Source organism: Rhinopithecus roxellana, chromosome 5, assembly GCF_007565055.1.
Source record: "Rhinopithecus roxellana isolate Shanxi Qingling chromosome 5, ASM756505v1, whole genome shotgun sequence".
Lineage (NCBI taxonomy): Eukaryota > Metazoa > Chordata > Mammalia > Primates > Cercopithecidae > Rhinopithecus > Rhinopithecus roxellana.
Window position 1 is genome coordinate 146,359,694 of NC_044553.1, and position 23,337 is coordinate 146,383,030.

The 23,337-nt window shown below is 33.8% G+C and overlaps 1 protein-coding gene across 1 annotated transcript in view; it reads right to left on the bottom strand.

The window, feature by feature from the left end:
* Positions 1–23,337, bottom strand: part of GALC (galactosylceramidase) — a 59,266-nt gene that overhangs the window by 16,072 nt on the left and 19,857 nt on the right. Inside the window, exons 8-12 of the mRNA XM_010371317.2 lie at positions 16,739–16,894; positions 13,861–13,985; positions 11,820–11,947; positions 1,623–1,712; positions 809–895 (exon numbers count right to left, since the gene is read on the bottom strand). Of these exons, the coding sequence (XP_010369619.1) occupies positions 809–895; positions 1,623–1,712; positions 11,820–11,947; positions 13,861–13,985; positions 16,739–16,894 (586 nt within the window). The remainder of the gene's footprint in view (positions 1–808; positions 896–1,622; positions 1,713–11,819; positions 11,948–13,860; positions 13,986–16,738; positions 16,895–23,337) is intronic.

The window sequence follows — 23,337 nt, forward strand, 5'->3', positions numbered from 1 at the left end:
CTTGTGGAGCAGGACAAGTGTTTAACTAGATAAGCACATGGCCCCAGGTGACTATGAGTTAAGACTGGTGAGGAAGCTTCAGAGCAAGAGACACTCAAATTGAGTCTCAAAAGATGATAAAGATGAGGAGAAGTCATTCTATGCAAAGAAAACAGTATGCACAAAGTCACAGAGGTAAATCAACAAGCATGCTACGCTTTGAAAAATGTTAAGTTTAGTCTGTGAAGAGAGGTCAGTTTAGTAGGACACACATCTAGGAAGAAGACCAGTCTTCTACCTCCTGGGAGGATGATGAGGGTCATGTGCTACACTAAGGAATGTGAACTTCTAAGAAAAGAATCACTGAGGTCGTCTGAGCACGGTGGTCACAAAAATCAGATCTGCATTTTTGACATTTCACTCTGTAGCAGTGTGATGGGTGACCTGGAAATTCAGACTGGAAAAACAAGAGGCAGTTTCTGAAATCCAGGAGAGAGAGAATGAAGAATTGAAACAAGAAGTAACGGTGGTAATGGAGAATAAGGAGTAAGAGAAATTTGCGGATACAATCGTCTATATTTGACCACTGGTGGGATACAGAGGGTGACTGGGAAAGACAGAGAGTCTCAAATGGGACTTAAATTTCCGACCTGGGCAGTCAGGTGATGGTGTCACCATCCACCAAGACAAACTAAATGTCTAAGAGCTGAACACATGTATAAACACACAAACTTATAAAAATAAAAATTATTAATTAATGCAATTTCTGTTCCCTTTTACTGTTTTACTGTTGTAATACCCAAAATACAACAATTTACTTTAAAATTACCCATAGAGAATCCAGCTGCTTAAAAAGAAATCTTTCGGATGTTTTTCCAAGTTTGGTATACCACACCTGTAGCTCTGGTATTTCACTCTGTGAAGAAAAGACAAAAAAGCACAGCTGAGTAATTCATCACATCCTCTTTGAGGATTTCCAAATTCAGTACCAGCAAGAATGTACCAATGACAATATTATCTCTATTTATCAGGAGAACCACCTCAAATATTAAATAATAATATTTTTTAAAATAGGAAAACATTGTTCAAGCAAATACTTTATTCTCTAAACACTAAAGAATTTTGGCAAATGATTAAAAAATCACAGTGTCTTTGCTTCAAAAACATTCATTACTGTACCTGTGTAAAAACCTTTAAATTAAAATAACTTTCTGTCATTAAAAAACAATTCTTAGGTCATTAGTAATCAGAAAGGGTACTGCAGTTTCTCAATTCAAACCTAACAATTCACAGAAATAGCAAGTATCTGGTACTTTTTAAAAATATTTTTGGCATAGTATACTGTAAATATCAATGCTTGAAAGTTCCCTAGACCATACAATGCTTCTATTACCAAGAACAACTTTCTGGCAAGTGACTTTTGTAAGTTTTCCTCAAAGTCACAGAGCATTTTACCTCCTACTGGCTTCTGTCCTGTTAGATTAAAGCAAGTCAGAAGATAGAAGACACCAGGGCCTCTGTCAATTCATATGCAAACTGTTAATAGTTCATAATATAAGGCTTCACTTAAGAACTATTGACCTGTGATAGAATATACAAATTCTTAAATCAAAACCAAAATAAAGTTAAACATATTTACTTACAAAAGATCCCTTAAGAACAAAGGTAGCAAATTGTTGTGACACATTGAAATAAGGAAGAAATGGCCGTATGCACTTAGAATGTTTATGACTCTGAAAAAAAAAAAAATCACATACATTATCCAAATGATGTACAAGCTACCTTAGGGGAAAAAAAGTTCAATAGTTAATGCCCAAGATTAACAGAAATTAATATATACTAGATAACAAATATGAGTTTATTTCACATTTTTAAAGACTTTCTTATAATATTATCTTTATTGAATGTGTATTGTATGTTCCTAGTCAAATGCAAAGGTCAGTGGCATTTCAACTGGATCAAATTTTGAATTCATAGCTAAACTGTAGAAACATATGGCACGCAGATTAATTTTTTGTTATAACTGTTTTCCAACTAAAATACATCAAATAAAAAGCAAAAGCAAGGCTGTTTTCACTGAAAAGATATCTCATCTACATATAACTTTCGTTCTCATGTAAGAAGTACAAATATATATATATATAATGGATGTGTATATATATAGTATACATAGATATCAAATACACACTAAGGTCAGCTAAATATATGTAACATAGTTCTCACACTGCCATCATTTTTTACTAAATAGTCACTACTATGGGCTGGGATCAAAAGAAGTATGAGATATAATCCCTACTTTAAGAGATTCCACAGTCACAGAACACTTACAGTAGTACACAGTTTTATTTCAGGCTTTGCAGACAATTAAAAAATTACTTCCATAATCAGAGATTTCAATACCCATCTCTTAGTAATTGATAGTACAACTAGATGGACAATCAGCAAGGATATAAGAGATTTGAACAACAATACCAAACAAAGTGCCTTGACATCTATAAATGACTACATCTAGCCATAGCAGGATGCAAATTATTTTCAAGTGCACATGGAACATTGACCAAACTACACCATACTCTGATCCATGAAGCAAGTCCTCATAAATACAGGAAGATTCAAGTCACACAAAGTACTTTTTTAACCGCAATAGAATTAAATCAGAAATGAATAACTGAAAACCTTCTAGAAAAGTTAAAAATATTTACAAACTATCAAATTTCTAAATAATCAATAGATCAAAGGCAAAATAAAAAGAGAAATTAGAATTTTCAGCTTTATGAAAATGAAAACACAACATATCACAATTTGTGATATGCCACTAAAGCAATACTTAGGAGGACATTTACAGTACTAAATACCTAGATTAGAAATCAAGAAAGGATTTGAGAGTTCAGCTTCTGTCTTGAGATACTAGAAAAATAGGAGCAAATTTTAAAAGATTATAAATTGGGTTCAGTGTACACTGCTTGGGTGATGGGTGCACCAAAATCTCACAAATCACCACTAAAGAACTTATGTAACCAAATACCACGTGTTCCCCAAAAAACTGTGGAAATAATTTTTTTTAAAAAGTAAAAATAAAAATAAAAAATAAAATAACAAAAATAAGCAAGGAAAATAATAATGAGCAAAGAAGAATCAATTAAACAAAAACAAATTTAAAAATCACAAGAAAATAATAAAACCAAAAGCTGATCCTTTGAGAAGATCAAAACAGTTGAAAACCTTCTAGCCAGACTAATAAAAGATCAGGTTGACAGAACACATACATTTCAACAATAAGAAAGGTGACATCACTAGAAATCAGAGATTTACCTAAGGGGAGAGGCAAGGCAGGAAATAGCTTCAAATCTTTTCTTAAAGGAATTGATATCTGACACAGAGCATAGAGACGTTTAAGACTAATGTTGCTCTGAAATATAATGGAGGTTGTGGTGAAAAGAAAGTAAGAGACCAGTAGCTTCACTATAGGCATAAGCTAAACCACAGCCCAGCCCAGCATCCTGTTGAGAACCAAAAAAAAAAAAAAAAAAAGAAAAAGAAAAAAAGTGACAGTTAAAAAAAAAAAAAAAAAAAATCTCCTGTGGTCAGAAGAAAACGGAAACACTAACCTCAAACCACCCCCGGAAAATGAGCTGGAATTTAATTGGATCAGTCTTTGCAACAATTTAAGCCACCAGGGCATTGTTTAAAACAATACAGAAATCCACCAGCAGTTAGTGTAACTTATAGTGAGGTGTGATCAAGGAACCAGACAGAGTCCTGGAAAAACCAATGTCATCCCAGGGTGACTGTGGATATGCCCAAAGCCACATTCTCCAAGGAGCAACATTTCAGGCTTTACCGTGTGTATGGGGGGAGAGGGAGGGAACAGACTTAACTAAAATACTCTGGCAAATCACTAAATAAATAAATAAACAACAACAAGCCTTAAGCAGGAGAGGATCAATGCCCAGAGTTGCTAGCATATATTATACATGAGTTGCTACCATATATTATATAGAAGATCCAGTTTCCAACAACACACAAAAAAGTAAGACATTCAAAGAAATAGGCATTATTTCATTCTTTTCTATGGCTGGAGTATTTTATGGTGTATATATATATATATATATATATATATATATATCATGAAAATATATATATATATCATGAAAATATATATATATATATCATGAAAATATATATATATATATCATGAAAATATATATATATATATCATGAAAATATATATATATATATATCATGAAAATATATATATATATCATGAAAATATATATATATATATCATGAAAATATATATATATATCATGAAAATATATATATATATATATCATGAAAATATATATATATCATGAAAATATATATATATATATCATGAAAATATATATATATATCATGAAAATATATATATCATGAAAATATATATATATATATATCATGAAAATATATATATATATATATTTCCTTTAATCCACTCATCAGTTGATGGGCACTTAGGTTGATTCCATATCTTTCAATTGTGAACTGTGCTACAACAAACATATGTGTGCAGGCGACTTTTTGATACAATGACTTCTTTTCTTTTGGGTAGATACCCAGTAGTGGGTTTGCAGGAATGAATGGTAGACCAATCTACTTTAGTTCTTTGATAAATCTCCACACTGTTTTCCATATAGGTTGTACTAACTTACATTCTCACCAGCAGTGGATAAGCACTCTCTTTTCACCACATGCATGCCAACATCTATTGTTTTTTGACGTTTCTTAATGGCTATTCTGGCTGGCATAAGGTGGTATCTCATTGTGGTTCTAATTTGCATTTCCCTGATGATTAGTGATGTTGAGCATTTTTTTCATCTGTTTTTTGGCTATTTGTGTATCTTCTTTTGAGAAATGTCTATTCATGTCACCTGCCACATTTTAATGCGATTTGTGCTTTTCTTGCTGGTTTGAGTTCCTCATAGATTCTGGATGCTAGTCTTTTGTCAGATGCATAATTTATAAATGTCTTCTCCCATTCTGTAGGTTGTCTGTTTACTCCAATGATTCTTTGCTTTGCAGAAGCTTTTTAGTTTAATTAGGTCCCATTTATTTATTTTTGTTTTGCTGCATTTGCTTTTGCGGTCTTAGTCATAAATTATTTGCCTAGGTCAATGTACAGAATAATTTTTCCTAGATTTTCTTCTAGAATTTTCATGGTTTCAGGTCTTAGATTGCACCCTTTAATCCATCTTGAGTGAATTTCTGTATATGTTGAGGTGAGAGGTAGGGATGCAGTTTCATTATTCTATATGTTGCTATCCAATTTTCCCAGCACCATTTATTAAATACGATGTCCTTTCCCCAAATTTATATTTTTGAATGCTTTGTCAAAGATCAGTTGGTTTTAAGTATTTGGTTTTATCTTTGGGTTCTCTATTGTGCTCTATTGATATATGACTGCTAGACCTGATAAACGAATTCAGGAAAGTTTCACGTTACAAAATCAATGTACACAAATAATGTGCATAAATCAGCAGCACTGCTATATACCAATAATGACAAGGCTGAGAATCAAATCAATAATTCAATCTCTTTTAGAATAGCTACAAAAAATATATAAGAATATATTTTACCAAGAACCAATAGTTCTAAAAGGAGAACTATTATACAAAACACTACTGAAAGAAACAATAGATGATGCAAACAAATGGAAATACATCCCATGCTCATGGATTAGAAAAATCAATATTGTGAAAATGTTACCACAATGCCCAAAGCAATCTACATATTCAGTGTAATTCCTACCAAAATACCAACATCATCTTTCACAGAATTAGAAAAAACAATCCTAAAATTCATATGGAACCAAAAAAAGAATCCAAACAGCCAAAGCAATCCTAAACAAAAAGAACAATCTGGAGGCATCACATTATCTAACTTCAAATTATACTACAAGGCTATAGTAACCAAAACAGCATGTTATTGGTTTAAAAACATAAATTTATATATAAAGTAACAATGTCCTACTGAGTTTGCATCATGCAGTGTTGTGATATGTATGCTAATAACAGAAAAAAAGGGGAAAGGGAACAGACCAACAAGGGAATTCAGCATAATCTACTGGAATTTGGTTAGTTTAAATCTGAAGTGAGTCCAGTAAGTTAAGATGCATATGGTAAGCCCTAGAATAATCACTAAAAAATAACTCACAAAAATATAGTGAATAATTAATATTGTTAACATGACCATACTACCCAAAGCAATCTATAGATTTCATGCAATCTTTATCAAAATGCCAAGGACATCCTTCACATAAATAGAAAACACAACCATAAAATTTATATAGGAACACAGAAGACCACAAACAGCCAATGCAACCCTGAGCAAAGAGAACAAAGCTGAAGGCATCACACTACCTGACTTCAAAATATACTAAAAGGCTATAGTAACTATTAATAAAACAGCATGGTTTTGGCATAAAAGCAGACACACAGACAAATGGAACAGAATAGAAAGTCCAGAAATAAATTCATGCCCTATGACCAACTAATTTTCAATAAAGGTGCCAAGAATACACACTGGGAAAAGGACAGTCTCTTCAATAAACAGCACTGAGAAAAAATGGACAGCCACATGTAGAAGAATGAAACTGGACCCCTACCTCTCACAATATACACAAGTCAACTCAAAATTGATTACATACTTAAATATAAAACCCGAAACTAGGAAACTAGAAAAAAACAAAGGGAAAGTGCTTTATGACAATGAGCTGGGCAAGAATTCTTTTAAATAAGACCTCAAAAGCACAGACAAAGCAACAACAGACAAACAACAGACAAAGGGATTACATCAAACTGAAAAGCGTTTGCACATAGTTACCATGTGACCCAGCAATTCCACTCTTACATATATACCAAAGAGAACTGAAAACACATCCACAGAAAAACTTGTACACACATGCTAATCCACATCATTAGTCACAACAGCCATGAAGGGGTTCAAGACACACTGCCCCCAAATATTTTAAGGTGAAGTAATCTGAGAAAAATGCAGAAGCAGGAAGTTTACTCTATGCCCTTCTCCTTTCTCCTCTGAAGCAGGTTGCAAAAGAAACAAAGTAAAACAGCCTACAAAATGGGAGGAAATATTTGCAAATTATACATGAGACAAGGGGTTAATTTCTAGATTATATAAAGAACTTAAACAATAAGAACAACAACAGAATAGTCCGATTTAAAATTGGGCAAAAGACTGTTCAGACATTTCTCAGAAGAAAACATATAAACGGTTAACGGGTACATGAAAAAATACTCAACATCACTAATCATCAGGGAAATGCAAATCAAAACCACAATGGGATACCACTTCCCTCTACTTAGAATGGCTATCACCAAAAAGACAAAAATAAAACAAGTGTTGGTGAGGATGTGGAAAAAAAGAAATACTTAATGTTGGTGGGGTTGTAAATTGGTGCAGCCACTATGAAAGATTCCTAAAAAATTAAAAATAGGCAGGGCATGTGGTAGCTCACGCCCACAATCCCAGCACTCTGGGAGGCTGAGGTGGGCAGATCACTTGATGTCAGGACTTCGAGACCAGCCTGGCAAATGGTGAAACCCCGTCTCCACTAAAAATACAAAAATGAGCCAGGTATAGTGGCAGGCGCCTGTAATCCCAGTCACTCAGGAGGCTGAGGCAGAAGAATCGCTTGAACCCAGGAGGCAGAGGTTGCAGAGAGCTGAGACTGTACCACTGCACTCCAGCCTGGAAGTGCAGAGTGACATCTGCCTCAAAAAAAAAAAAAAAAAATTAAAAGAACTACCATATGATCCAATAATCCCACTACTGTGTATATATCCACCAAATAAAATATGTATGTTGAAGAGGTATCTGCACTCCCATGTTTATTAAAACACTATTTATAATAAACACTATTTATAATAGCCAAGATATGGAATCAACCTGAGTGTTCAACAATGAATGCATGAATAAAGAAAGTGTGATATATATACACAGTGGAGTATTATTAGTCATAGAATGAAATCCTGATATCTGCAACAACATGGAGGAATATGGAGGATATCATGTTAAGTGAAATAAGCCAGACACAATAAGACAAACACCTCATCACACTTATATGTGGAATTTAAAAAAAAGAAGAGTTGACATCACAGATGCAGAGAGTAGAACAGTGGTTACCAGACACCTGGGTAGGGCTGGGGAGGGAAGGACAGGAAGAGGTTGGTCAATGGGTACAAAGTACCTATTGCACAGGAGGTATAAGCTCTGGTGTTTTATTGCACACTAGGGTGAAGATGGTTAACAGTAAGGTTTTGTGTATTACAAAACAGCTAGAAGAGAGGCTTTTGAATGCTTTCATCACAAAGAAATGATAAATTCATGGGGTGATGGGCATACCCTGAGTTGATCATTATCCCACATGTATGTATCAAAACATCAAATTGTACCGTGTGTCAATAAAAAACAAAAATTTCCTGATTTCAAAAGTCACCAGATAGATACAGTACTTAAGACAGTGTGGTGCTCACATTAGGATAGATATATAGGCCAACAGAATAAAATTGAGGTTCCAGAAATAAACCCTCAAATTTATTGCCAACTGATTTTCAACAAGGGTGCCACGACAATTCAATGAAAAAGGAATAGTTTTTTCAAAAAATAGTGCAGGGACAACTGGATATCAAAATGCAAAAGAATCAAGTTGGACACGCATATAACCCCAGTTAAGAAAGAAAATGGACCAAAAATCTAAATTTAAGAAGCGTCCTTTGTAGGGACATGGATGCAGCTGGAAACCATCATTCTTAGCAAACTATCACAAGAAGAGAAAACCAAACACCGCATGTTCTCACTCATAGGTGGGAACTGAACAATGAGATCACTTGGACTCGGGAAGGGGATCATCACACACTGGGGCCTATCATGGGGAGGGGGGAGGAGGGAGGGATTGCATTGGGGAGTTATACATGATATAAATGATGAATTGATGGGTGCTGACGAGTTGGTGGGTGCAGCACACCAACATGGCATAAGTATACATATGTAACAAACCTGCACGTTATGCACATGTACCCTAGAACTTAAAGTATAATAAAAAAAAAAAAAAAAAGAATTAAAACTCTAAAACTCTTAAAGGAATACATAAACATAAATCTTCAGAACCTTGAATTAGGCAATAATTTCTTAGATATGACACCAAAAGCACAAGAAACAAAAGAGAAAACAAAGTGGACTTCATCACAATTTAAAACTTTTTTTAATTCAAAGGGTACCATTAAGAAAATGAAAGACAACCCATACAAAGGGAGAAAATATCTGCAAATTATATTTCTGATTTCTGATAAGGAATTTTTATATAAAGAACACTTATGACTCAATAATAAAAACACAAATATTCCAATTTAAAAACGGGCAGAGTTTAAACAGACATTTCTCCAAAGAAGATATACTACTTGCCAATAAGCACATGAAAAGATCCCCACATTAGTCCCTAGGAAAATGCAAATCGAACTACAGTAACAGCACTTCATATCCACTAGGATGGCTATAATAAAAGGCATAGACAATAAGAACTGTTGGGGAGGATGTGGAAAATTGTAAGCTTCATAAACTACTGGTGGCAATGTAAAATGGTGCAGTAACTTTGGAAAACAATTTGGTAGTTCCTCAAAATCCTAAAGACAGAGTTACCATGTGACCTAGCAATTCCACTCCTACATATACACCCAAGAGAACTGAAAACACATCCACAGAAAAACTTGTACACACATGCTAATCCACATCATTAGTCATAACAGCCATGATGGGGTTCAAGACACACTGCCCCCAAATATTTTAAAGTGCAGTAATCTGAGAAAAATGCAGAAGCAGAAAGGTTACTCTCTGACCTTCTCCTTTCTCCTCTGAAGCAGGTCATAAGACCCTCATTCAACAGGTGCTCTCCCTATATTCCTTATCTCTGAAGACAGTTTCTGGTGAAGATGAGATGCCTACTCACTCTACGAGCCTGCAGATGAGATCCTGAGACACCGACAAAAAGCTGGCAGAAAGGTAAGAATTCTCACCAAGTCCTGCTCTTCTGGGTCTCTGCCTGAAGTACTCGATTAAAAGAAGACAATTAAAAACAAACAAACAAAAAAAAAACTTCTTAAAAACAAACAAACAAACAAAAAACTTATCCCTTCCTCTCCAAATTCAGACTAGCAGAAGAAAAACATTTGTTTGGTTTGTGACTCTTATATAAATTTAGTTTTGGGTACTCATTACCTGTAGATCCCTTCCCTCCCAGGGTCAGCTATTGCTTTCCTATTTGTCTCATTTTGTGCACTGAGAACCTGGCTTGACTTCACACCTGTCAGGGATGTGTGAGCTGTCAGTTTTGCGTATACAGGCAGCCAACTTCAAGGTGGGGGCCCCAAGAGTATAACCGGACAAAAATGTGATTTGCACTCCATTTGCAGCTAGTTTACCAACTACTGCCAGCTCTGACGGGGAGTGGGGAGTAGGGAGGTTATCTGGGTCTTTCTTTTGACTATCCTTGGGAGTGGTTCTAGGTCTTTGGAGGATCACTTCTCAGCCTTTTATTTAAAAAATTTTAGCCATGAGTCACAAAACATAGCACACAACTTGTATTTACATGGAAATACATAAGCATACAGACAGATGCCAAGATCTTATGGCTTTTATTTAAAAAATTTTAGTCAGGAGTCGTAAAACATAGCACACAACTCACTGATTGATACAAAATAGTCAGCTCTCATCCTTTCTCCGTGATCAAGTGTAGATTTTGGGAGGGCTGCATCTTTTTACACCCTCTTTTGAGAATCCTCTTCATCCATGGTAAGACATAAAAGGCTTATTGGTTTGCGTTGTGAGTCACTTAATAGATACCTTTGGTTTAAAAAATCAATACTGCCAGGAATATTTACTGTTTGTCCTGGCTCAAACCTGATGGTAGGCTATTTGAAAGAATTTTTTTTAAGAGTCTATGGTCAGGAGTTGGACAAACTGTAGGCTGACATTCAGAACCTGATATGATACACATACACACACACACACACACACATATATTTTTTAAAGGTTACTCTGTTCTCTGTTTTGGATCTTACTTCTCCCATGGGAACTTAATTGCTAGAAATCCTTCTTCACATAAGCCCTGCTGACTATATGCACTTCCCATTCTGTTTACCTCCTTCTTGTTGGAACTTCATTGACCTCTTTGGGAAGCTTGAGATCTCCCCAAACTGGTACCTCTAAGACTTCTTCTCTCCATTTGCTTCTGCTTCTCCATCCATCTTTTCTCACCTTCATTCTTTCATTCAGTTCTCTTGAATCCTTGATATGTCTGCCTTCAAGCTCCTACCTCTTCCCATGCCTCTGTCCACCTATCAGACCTATTCCCTTCCTACTCAAGCCCCTCAATCATCTGAATTTTAAGCTCCTTGCTCTCAACAGACTTAAGGTCTCCCCAAAACAACCCAAAACAACCTGAGGATGAAAAAGGAAAACACAGCCTCCATAAGATGACATATCAGGGCAAGGGAAGGTCGTGAAGGTCTTCTCCACAAATATTGGTAAACAGGTAACCTTAATTTTGTCCCAATTGCCAGAAACAAAGTGGAGAAAAGATGAGAGCCGACTATTTTGTATCAATCAGTGAGTTGTGTGCTATGTTTTATGACTCATGGCTAAAATTTTTTAAATAAAAGCCATAAGATCTTGGCATCTGTCTGTATGCTTATGTATTTACACGTAAAAAAAAGTATTCAGTTTTGTATAATGTTATTTTACCAATAGTAAAGAAGTGAGTTAACCCAATAGCAACAACAAAAGTTTACCATGGTTTCAATGATGATGGTGAGGTTCCCTAAGCCATCAGTCAGAGCTACATAGCTTCCTCCTTTCTCTAAATGGCCAACTGTCTTCAGGTAATACCAGCCAGGTTGAGTAAACTGAGTGGTATGAGCTATAGAAAAACAAAGTTTGAAATAAGATAAAAATGGCAATAACAGTATTTCTTTTGGGAAAAAAAAAAAAGCTGTATATCAGTTTGGGTCTGATTGATTCAAACAAGCTATTTTCTATTTTGGAGGAATGTATTTGTCAACCTCGTGTTTACATTTTTAAATAATTAATCTAGATAAATGAAACAATTACAAGAAGATTCCCGGAATGATAGGTAAAAACAAATGAACCTGTCCGTTCAAGAATATGATCAGTCTTTTTTTCAAGAACACAATAGTTATTCCCCCGCAACCTTAGTTCCTCACTATTTAACCCATCCTAAAATAGCTACCAATAAAAAGGTTAAAAAAGTTAATAATGAATTTCAGAAACTAACTTTATGGTTTCAAACATATTTATTTCCACCACATGTACATTTATTGGTCACCTCCTAAGCTCGTCCTGAAAATGCACTAAGCAATATACCATGTCCCAACCCTTGGAAAAGTCACAAAATTAAGAGCATTAGTTCATCTAGATAATGTGGGGCCAACAATTTCAACATTCAAGGGGCTGATATACAAATCTAACCTTAATTTTCTCATATAATTCTCAATATTAGAATATACAAGTTTAATATACAAGTCTAACCTTAATTTTCTCATATTTTTGGGAGGCCAATTTAAGGAGTTTAGAATAATATCATGATTACATGATTAATATGATTACAAATCTGTCTTAGGAGAGCACAACTAAAAGGGAAAACCACCAAATTTAAGTTTAAAATAAAAACAAATTCACTCCAAATTCATAATTTCCTTCTGAAAGGATTTTACCTATAAAGAAATTAGCTTCTTAGAAAGATTGTTAGGATTTTTAAACAAAATGGTCATAAATGTTTAATATTTTACAAAAAAAAACTGCAGAGAAAATTTCAACATTATTCAGCCACAGATTTTGTTATTTTGTTTAAATTATATTCACTATTAGTATGGTTATAGCTCTCCATGAAAAAGTGACACTATGCCATGCATCCCTGCATAATCTCAACTTCCCTTGTGACTAAAGAATGATACTGTACTGAAACTTTCGTATTTCAATAAAAAATGGATGTATTATCTATAGCCCTGCTCATTGTCTCTGAGCTATGTAAATTATGTCTTATCTGGTAGAAATTTAATTAATTTCTTCCCTGTTGTGGGAAACCCAACTTACCTCCATTGATAATTCATCTCCAATTCCCTTACACTACAAAAATGTGTGCTATGTTGACTTTTCATTTGACCTGTTTCTAACATCTGCCATTTGCCAGGATGCTTCATATCATATGGGTAACAGAAAATCTTCAGTATATGCTCATTTTAAATCTTTATAAGCTTTACATTGTTACCTATTTTGAAATTTACCTTTTCACAACCCACATTTCACAGACTTAGGGGACAATATAAAGCCATATTTCACATAACTTTCATATTTACTTATTTGATGATTCAATAAATATAGTATTTTTAATCATCTACCTTTGATTTTGCTAGCATACTATTCTAATTGAAACCATATTAATATAAAAGAACAAAGTGTCTCCAAAGCTAATCTTAAGACTTCTAGATACTGTTTACAAATACATAATTTTATTAGCAATTATCATCATTTGTAATTATATCCTTAGATGATTAATTTCTGTCTCTATCGCTACACAGCTCTTCCTTTCCCTCTCTCTCTCCTCCTCTCCTACACTTTTCTAAAAGCCTGGTCTTACAATAATCAGAGAGTAGTCTAGTTACCCAAAATATTCTTATAAAACACTGGCAAATCTTGCTTAGATCACATACTTAAAACACGCATAGACACACAGTTTATATAATCTTCTCTAAGTGTTTTTCTGTTGTCTCTTAGAGAAGAATTTAGGGAGTGAGAGATGGAACTGAACCATACCTGACACCCAGACAGGAGATTCTACCACGTAGTGACCACTCCATGGCTCCTGGGCTGTCATCAACCCGCATCTCCCATAAGGCAACTGTTCATAGTAACTAGCCACTAAATTCCATGCGATTGTGCTAAAAGATGTGTTTGATAAAAAAGAAACACCAAGACAACTTGTGATAAAAATGTAAATGTCTAAAAACCTGGAGTAAAAAGACTTTATCATAGTAATACACATCTATGTAAACGACAATAAAAGGATCACCCAAAATAAGAAAATATAAGCTGTCTAAATTTATTCACATTTTGAAAAATCCAGTGTTGGGTACATTTTAATATTTTTAATGGTGAATCACATGATAAAAAATACAAATGTATTATGTGCAAGATTTTTACTGAAAAGTGGTATAGCCAGAAGACAAATCATGCCTTACTAGTACCCGACACATCACAAATTTGAGTCAAATACAAATAAAGGCTTTGTGCATACCTACTTTCAACAGTCAGCCTTCTTAATGCCCCGGTTTCATGACATAATTTTTATGAACTTGACTCTGAACTGTTCCAAAGTTTTACAATTGAGAATTCTTAAGAGTCAGACTGCCTGGGTTTAAACCATAGTTTCACCACTTAACCTCTCTGTAAAATGAGGATAATAATTACATCTCTCTCACGTGAGTTTGTAAGGATTACATGTACTAATGCATAAGGAAGAGTACGGAACAAGGTCTGGGCTATAGTATTGCTATTAAATATGATTCCACTTCATCTACAAGTAGTAGTTGGATCCGACTGCTGATCTGCTTTGTGGCCCATTCTTTCTCAGATGATCAGGCCCTAACAGTCAGAGCAGGTGCTAACCCCTAAAACTTTGACTTTCTGGTTCTCAGGAAATCCAAGGGCAAAATGGAAGTTCTTGAACTTGGTCTTGTTGAGTCTCTCACAGATTAAAAAAGCCCAGAGCTTACCCACAGAATTTTATTTTTTTTATCAAGTCCTCATCCAGCATTAAAAAACAGACTGACATTCTTAGCAAATCAAAGCCTTCTAATTCTATCAATACAAAGTAGAAATAATAGTCCTAATTTTCAAAACACCTTACTATTAGTGAATATTTTAAGTTCTTGTAATTTTGCCCATGGTTTGCAAGATGTGTGGTATCCTTTCTGGCTAGTGATAGATGTATCACTCAAGACAAGCTATCTGGAGGGCGTTTTGTAAAATACATACAAAACCCTTCAAAATCTATATATCCCTGACCATTCCATTTCTAAGAATACAGCCTAAGAAAATAGTCATGGGTATGTACAAAGATATTGGTATACAATTGATCATTTCAGTTTGTACAAAGCTATTAATTAAAACAGAGACAACTTCCAATTCTAAAAAGAGGAGAATATTCAATAAGGAAAAATACATTTTCCACATCAGTGTTTCCCAACTTGTGTGGCAGCAGAATCACTTGGGGGCACTGACTAGATGGACAGAACCCCAGGAGCCTTCCCTGTAGATTCTCATTCACAATGTCTGGGCAGCTGCCAAGGAGAAGGTATAACGACAAGTGCCTCGGGTGCTTCTTAAGGCAAGTTTGGGAAATGGTGCTTTATGTAACAGAATATTTTAAAATGCATTTACAGCATTAAAAATGATGAAGTAGAAATATAGGTAAATGTGAGAAAAAGTTCCTAACGTCATGTCAAGTGAAAAGCAGTTTTTTAAACATATTCTATAGTATGGTCTCAATTTTGTATTAAAAATGTATACATGCCAATATAAAATAGGAGGACATTCACTAAAATTGTTAAGGATAGTTAGCTCTGGATCATAAGACTGTAGGTGATTTTGCTTCTTTCTTTGTACCTATCTTCAGTTTTCTAAATTCTCTGCCATGAAGACGCCTTACCTTAAGACCAAATTAAGTTATAACCAAACTTTCCTTAAGTATCTTTTCTTTCACAAGGAGAAGAAAAAGAACAAATACAATATATAGCAACCCACATTAACATCACAATAAATATATAAATATTGGTTTGCTTTTGTTCTATTTTTCAGAACAAAAAAGAACAAAATTTAAGAACAAAATGTGGTTCATTGATAAGAAAGTTAATTGCAATCTATTCACAATTGAAGTGTTTTTCAAAGCATTTAAGAAATGGTTCCCTTAGGAACATAAAAAGTTGCGTTCTCCCTTAAGAACATCTGTTTTTAAACAAAAGATTACACACATTAAGTGATGCCATGAGGAATCAATCAGACAGGCTGAGAAGCAGACAGTTCACAAGACTATCAGCTTGGTCTTTTAAACAGATCACTGTCATCAAAAATGAGGAATAAGGAAGCTACTCTAGATTAAAGGAGACTTGAGGAGCGTAACTTTTAAATGCAATATGTGTGTGTTTGATTATTCCTTTTCTTTAAAAAAGCTACAAATGACATTCTGGAGGAACAATTAGGAAAATGTGAATATAGACTGAGTATTAAAAACACTCTCATGTATGAAAAAATGATACTGTGATCATGTGGAAGAATATCCTTATGTTTTGGAGACACATGCTAAAATATTTAGAGATAAAGTGTCCTTACATACACTATTTACTATATAATTATTAAAAATATACGTAGCTTGTCAAAAATCAGAGAGCTGCATGTATTTTGCTACATATAAATTATACCTCAATAAACCAGACTTTATTTAATATAGACCATATTCAAATATAGAAAATTAGATGTAGATTAAGTACAGGTATAAAAATAGAGGATGCTAACAAGGCAAAATGTTTACAATCATTGAATCTAGGCTGGAAGAATAAGGAAGTCCACTTTTTTCTAACTCCTGTGTTTTAAAATTTTTTGTGATAAAAACTCTAAAAGGTTTTTAATAACTTACGAAGTCATATAGCCATTGACATAATTCTGATTTAAAATGCGACCCCAGCAGCCTGCACCCGTGTCACTATTTAAAGTGCTAAAGTCTTCAGAAGACCAAAGCTTCTTCCCAGTCAACCTTGCATCTTTTACTGAATGGGTTCCAGGATAATGAGCCCTAGAAAAAAAAAAAGGGTGGGAGTCAATGACAAAAGGTCACAATGTGGCACTTATATACATACATATTTGTTGAGTGTATAAAAACACAAGTCTTCTCCAAGGTTTTCTATTTCAAAACAGTTGGGTAGCTTCCAGGTAGATAATGAATGTAAGCATCTGCTTTATGCCCTTCTGTCTCAGCATGCCATTAAAATGACAGCAAATAAAACAAAAGGGGATAAACCTACAACAGCATACCGGATAGGAAGGAAAATCATCAATAGATAGGAAATTTCAGTCTATTTCTGGAACTCACAAAGTGGATGGAAGCATGTTGAAGGATAGAAGTAGCAGAGAGGGCCACAGCCTAGAACACCCCAAGAGAAGAATGAAGTAAAGATAAGATTCAGACTTCCCAGGGGAACCTAAGGAGCTTGGGGCAATAGTAAATGAGTGAGGAGGAGGCCAAAAATAAGATTAGTGAAACCTTTATATAAAGTAGTACTCTCCCCTCTACTCCTGTCCTTAGAACACAGAAAGATAGCTTGGCATTTACTCCCAGGCCAAGAACAAAACAAAACAAAACAAAAAACAATACCCACAAATGGTTATTTCTTGTATAAAAAGAATAAACTACCTTGGGAAAACTAGAAATTACTGTATCAGAGCAGAGGTGGCTCTCAACCCAGATGATTTTTGTCCCTGGAGGGAATATTTGGCACTATATGGAGACATTTTTTCAACTGTCTCACCTGGGGTCGAGGATATTTGCTACTGGCATCTAGTGAAGAGAGGCCAAAAATGCTGCTAAACATCCTACAATGCATAGGACCAACCCCTACAACAAAAAAATTGGTCATTAAAAGTATCAATAGCGCAGCAGGTGAGAAACTGCCCCAGAAAATGAATGCCTCCTTCATCCTATCATTCGATGGGAGGGGAGTCAGTCAGTGGAAGTATAAAGTATAAAGTAAAGCAAGAGTAAAATACTCCCATAATGATGACTGTGGAAGTACTGATTATAAGAATAAGGACAATTAATAAATTTTAAATAGAAAATAGAAAATAGATTGACAATCCAATAAGAGAGCACACTAGCTAAATAACTGTAGGAATAAGGGCATCTACTTTTTAGTTTAACAATTATTTATAAAAAAAAAAAAAAATACAAGCAAAATAATGGAGATTAAGTTATACCATAATTCTGATCTTTGTAGTTTGGTATAGTAGTATTTATAACATCAAAAAAATGATTGTGAATACTTGTGTTATTTTTTAGTTATTTAATTCCATTTTAGGTCACAAATCTTTTAGGAAAAAAATCCTATTTGGTAATTCTTTATACCTAGTGAAGATGAATTAGGGCACAATATCAATTTGGCATTCCAGGATTTCATGAGTAAGAAAATAATATACAATATATACTGGAGAACACAAAAAGAAGTATTAGAGAAAAACGAGGTTCCACTAAGATTTTACTGAGTCACTAAACTCAGGTGAAAAGAGGCATCTATTCAGTATTGCAAATCTACACTACAAAGATACCAACAGAAATCTAGCATCTAACAGGGTTAAGCAATCATTGTTCTGGCACTATAACACCCAACCTGAAAAATCTGGCTACTAGTCTTTTAACTAATATAAATTCAAAAAACTACATTTTTAGATTTACTCTTCTATCCCACAACTTCATTCTGTTTCCATGAAATTCAGCTTTGTTACCTCAGCCAAATGTTAATTTTTAATACTCATCTAGTTGTCATCCAGTTGTCTAGTTGCCAAATGCATGTTTGGTGTATTTGGTTAAAATATATTTCTATATTAAAGAAAATCCTGGAAAGCAATATGCTAGCATGTTACCAATAAGCAGTAGATGTTAGGATTATGAGTAAATTCTATCTTTATACTTTTCTACATTTTCCAAAGTTTCTATAATGAGCATATTATATTTATAAAATGAAAAAGTAACTTTACTGAAGTTATAGGAATAGGTGGTATATCCTTCATTCAGAAAATGAAACTGTTACTACATTCAAAACCCAAATGATTTATTACATGATCTGAGCAAAGAAAGGCAGAACTAATGCTAAAATCTGGGTCTTTCTCTATGTATATATTTATTCCTAGTGCAACAAAATGTAAAGGCTCTTTAAGAATATAAATTTTTAATGTACATAAGCAGGCAAACATTCTCCATCATTTCACAGCATTATTTTTCAAACTTCAATTACAGACAAAATTAAGATCATTGAAAGTAAACCAACTTCATAGTTTATCCTAACAGAGAAACATATTTGTACTTTAAAAAATTAGAATTTTGGGCCAAGGCAGAACATGACAGCAGGCCAGTTTCTGAAGCTCCTCAGTACTCCTCCTGAAACCAAACAGACCAACCAGATAAGGGAAAGGAAAAATAGATAACACTGCCATCAAACCAGGTGACAGGGACTCTCCCCAGGAGCCACACAGCATCAGAAATGGCCCGGGATCAGCAGATAGTATATGGAAACTGGAAGTGAAAGGGGACTGGCTGGTACTCACACAAAAGGAGTAGACCCTATCCTAAGTGGGAGAATAGAAGACCAACTCAGGAAGATGGGAACATCTTCACAGGCTTGAAGTTAGGGGAGAATGCTCAAAACAGTGAATTCACTAGGAGATCAAACCCAATACCGTAAGAGTTCAAACTAGATTTGTCCAGTAGAAATATAATATGAACCACACATACATTATAATTTTAAATTGTCTAGCAGCCACATTAAAAACCAGCAAAGGTCTTTACCACAATAAAATACATAAATGAAAAAAATTTAATTTACAAAGCAGAAAAACATGGAGAACATAATTTTAATGATATATTTAACCCAATATACCCAAAATATTATCATGTAGCATGTAATCAGTGTAAAACAATTGTAAATAATATTTTTATATTCAATTTTCAAAACCCAGTGTGTATTTTATACTTATAAGACACCTAAACTCAAACAAGCCACATTTCAAGTGCTTCCTAAACATACGTGTCTAGTGGCTACTGTGTTGAACAACACAGGTTTAAGCAATAACAATTTCAGGAGAAGGTAGCAAATAATGAGGAATGACAGAGCTTCAACATGAAAATAAGCTGTTTGAAGTAGAATACAAGTTGAATAAGGCAGGAACACTTCGTGTAAAGGAGAACAACTTTCAGTCAGTAAGAATGGGGCCCAGCAGAAACAGACTCTAGAAAGTACTGTAACTGTAAAACAAAAATCTTCAGATATAGCACTGGCCAAGCACAACATGAAAAATCTTCAGATATAGCACAGGCCAAGCACAACATGAATGAGGCAGGAAGGAATAGTCTTCCTGTGAAGACGTGAGCCAAGAAATATCTCCTGAACAAAATTCCAACAGCCAAAAATTGGAAACAGTCTAAATGACCATTAAAAAATAATACACAGATAAGTTGTAGAATACTACACTTAGCGTCCAACAATTGGATGCTAAACAATAAATATGAACTACCTCTATATATAACAACATGCATTCATCTCATTTATATAATATTGACTGAAATAACAGCTACTATAACATGCCATTTAAATAAAGTTTTTAAACCAGCAAAATTAGTCCACGGTGTTAGAGGTCAGATTAGTAGTTATCTTTAAGGCAAAAACAGAGGTTAATGATTAGAAAGATTTCCAAGGAAAAATCTTTCCAAGAGGAGATATCAATAACCAAGCTTCTTGGGCACTGATAATTTTCTGGGTAGTGGTTACATAGGTATGTTCACTTTGTGATAATTCATTAAGCTATAATCTGATGATTTTTGTACTTTTATGTATGTATGTTTGTATGCTATACTTCAATTAAAAATTTTTTAAAGATGAATTGTTAGCGATATAGGAAATTAAAATGAGAGAATTATAGAAGAATAATTTTAAAGAACACATTTTAGACATGAAGGCTAAACTAGAAGGAACATTAGACAGAACAGACACTGTGGAAAACACAGTAAGGAATATAGAATAGTAAGGATAAAATAATAGAAAACGTAAATAAAGAGGTAGAGAAAAATTCAGAGAAATACAAAATAAAGGCTATGCAAATAAGAGCAAGATGTATAACTGGGGCATCAAAAAAGAAAACCAAAGTAATGGAGTGGAATAATGATTTAGCTTATAACTTAAATAAACCTTACTAAGAAAATACTTAAATATAGACATTAAGAGAGCATATACTATATATCTGGAAATGGTAAAGTGTATACAACAACTAAACTTTAAAGATGAATAAAAATATTCTTTGGACATAAAGGAATTGTGTCAAGTTACTTATAAGGAAAAGGAAATATCTCTGGAGTCAAAATTCTCAATAGCAATGTTTTATGTAAATAACCAATGGAGCAAATTTTATGATACTCAAGGATTAAAAAAAGATTATATCCAGTCAAACTGTCCTTCAGGTATAAAGGTCATATATAAACATCAATAAACATCTAAACACATGAAGAAATATTGTTTCCATTAGCACTTTCTGAGACATTTAATAGATAATTAACACTTCTGACATCCAAGAAACTGAGGGAGAAACTTCGGCAAAAGACTTGAAGGTAAGCATTTAATATGTTTAATGGTAGAGCTAGATTAAAAGAAATAGTAATTAAATTATGTATAAATATTACACACTTGGCTAAAGTACAGTTAATATAGCTACATGAAATAGGACAAGAGGGAAAGAAGGTGAAATGTAAACTAAGTTTGCAGATTATCTGGGAGTAAACAGTTAAAACTTGTAGCTGTCAAATCAATATAGTAGAAGCTTAAGTTCATGTAAGTTCATGTTAAGAGTACAAAAATTAAAACTAAGATAATTCTAGTAATTAAAATTCCATGGTAGGGGAGAAAAGGGGAGGAAGAAGTTATCAAATAATTGTAGTATTGCTCATAGTAAACCAATAGACAATAACTAAATGAAGAGGAAACCAAGAGTATTAGTATGAAGCAGTTCCTCAACCTCAGCACTATTAATATTTTGGGCTGGATCATTTTGTGTTATGGGAAAAATATCCAGTGTACTAAAGGATATTTAGAAACGTTCGTGGCCTCCATCCATCGGATTCCAGTGGCACCACCCTACCTATTTGTGGCAATTAAAAATATTTCCAGGCATTGCCAAATGTCCCCCGGGGAGGCAAAATTATTCTCAGTTGAAAATACTTGTATTAATCAGTATAAATATAATTGATAGAACAAAAAACAAAACTTGCTAAATAACAAAAGAAACATCTCCTTAAATAAGTGCAAAGTAAACAAATCACATAGCAGAATAGCTTGTATTAGTACATGGAGAGTATAAATTATTCAATAACAAAAGACAACAAAATAGCATAGAAAACATAAACATCAGTTATATTTAAAAATGAGTTTAACTCATTGATTAAAATATAAAGATTTTCAGAGGAGCTTTAAAAAAGCAAAATCTAACTCTATGCTATTTGCAAGCAATGCATAAAAGAAAATGGCCTTGAAAGGTAAAGAACAGAAGGGCAAAAATATATTAGGCAAATCCTAATGAAAAAGAAAGCAGGGATCTCTTAATCACACAGAAAGCAGAATTCAGGCCAAGAAGCTTTAAACAAGACAAAGAATGGCATTTTCTAATGATAAGAAATAAATCAGAATGAAGATAAAACATTCATCAGTATTTATGTACCAAATAACAAAGCAGAAGCTTCCACACAGCAAAATCTGCCTAAGATTGAAAGGAGAAACAGACCTCACTAACGCAAGGAAACAAACACACCTGGTAGCCCTGAACAGTTCAAGTGGACGAAATAGTTAAGATCCAAACACCTGAACAATATAATCAAAAAGGTAGATGGTATAAACTCAATTCTGTATCCTAATAAATAATACATCTCAATAAGTCAAAATATGCTCTTGAGATAGTCAAGAAAAATGTGAAAGTTTTTTTTCAGATTTTTAAAAATAAGCTCCTGAGAAATTTCCCCCAAAATTGTAAATAACACATTTGGTATTAAATGGCCACAATGCAATAAAATTAGAAATTAATGATAAAACAGCCCTATGAGATAAAACTAAGGCAGTACTCAGAGGAAAATTCATTACATTAAAATACCCATATCAATAAAAAATGAAGTACATATCCAAGTCCTTCATGAAGATACAGTAAAACCCATACTTTCATTTAATATTAAGAAAATACATTTAGATGAACACAACTTTGTTTTCCTTCAAGATTTCAACTATTTATGAAAGTTTTAACAACAGCAAAACTTTAATTTTAATTTCAATGTATAAAATGTTTAAATATAATGAAGAAATTTTATTTATCTTGCAAAAAAAAATTAAGCCGAAATCTAACCTAATCACACCTTCACCAATTTCAAAAACCATTGAAAAAGGAGAGATGAGCAAGTTATTAAACTGTAGGGGTGAAATCAGTAAAATCCAGACT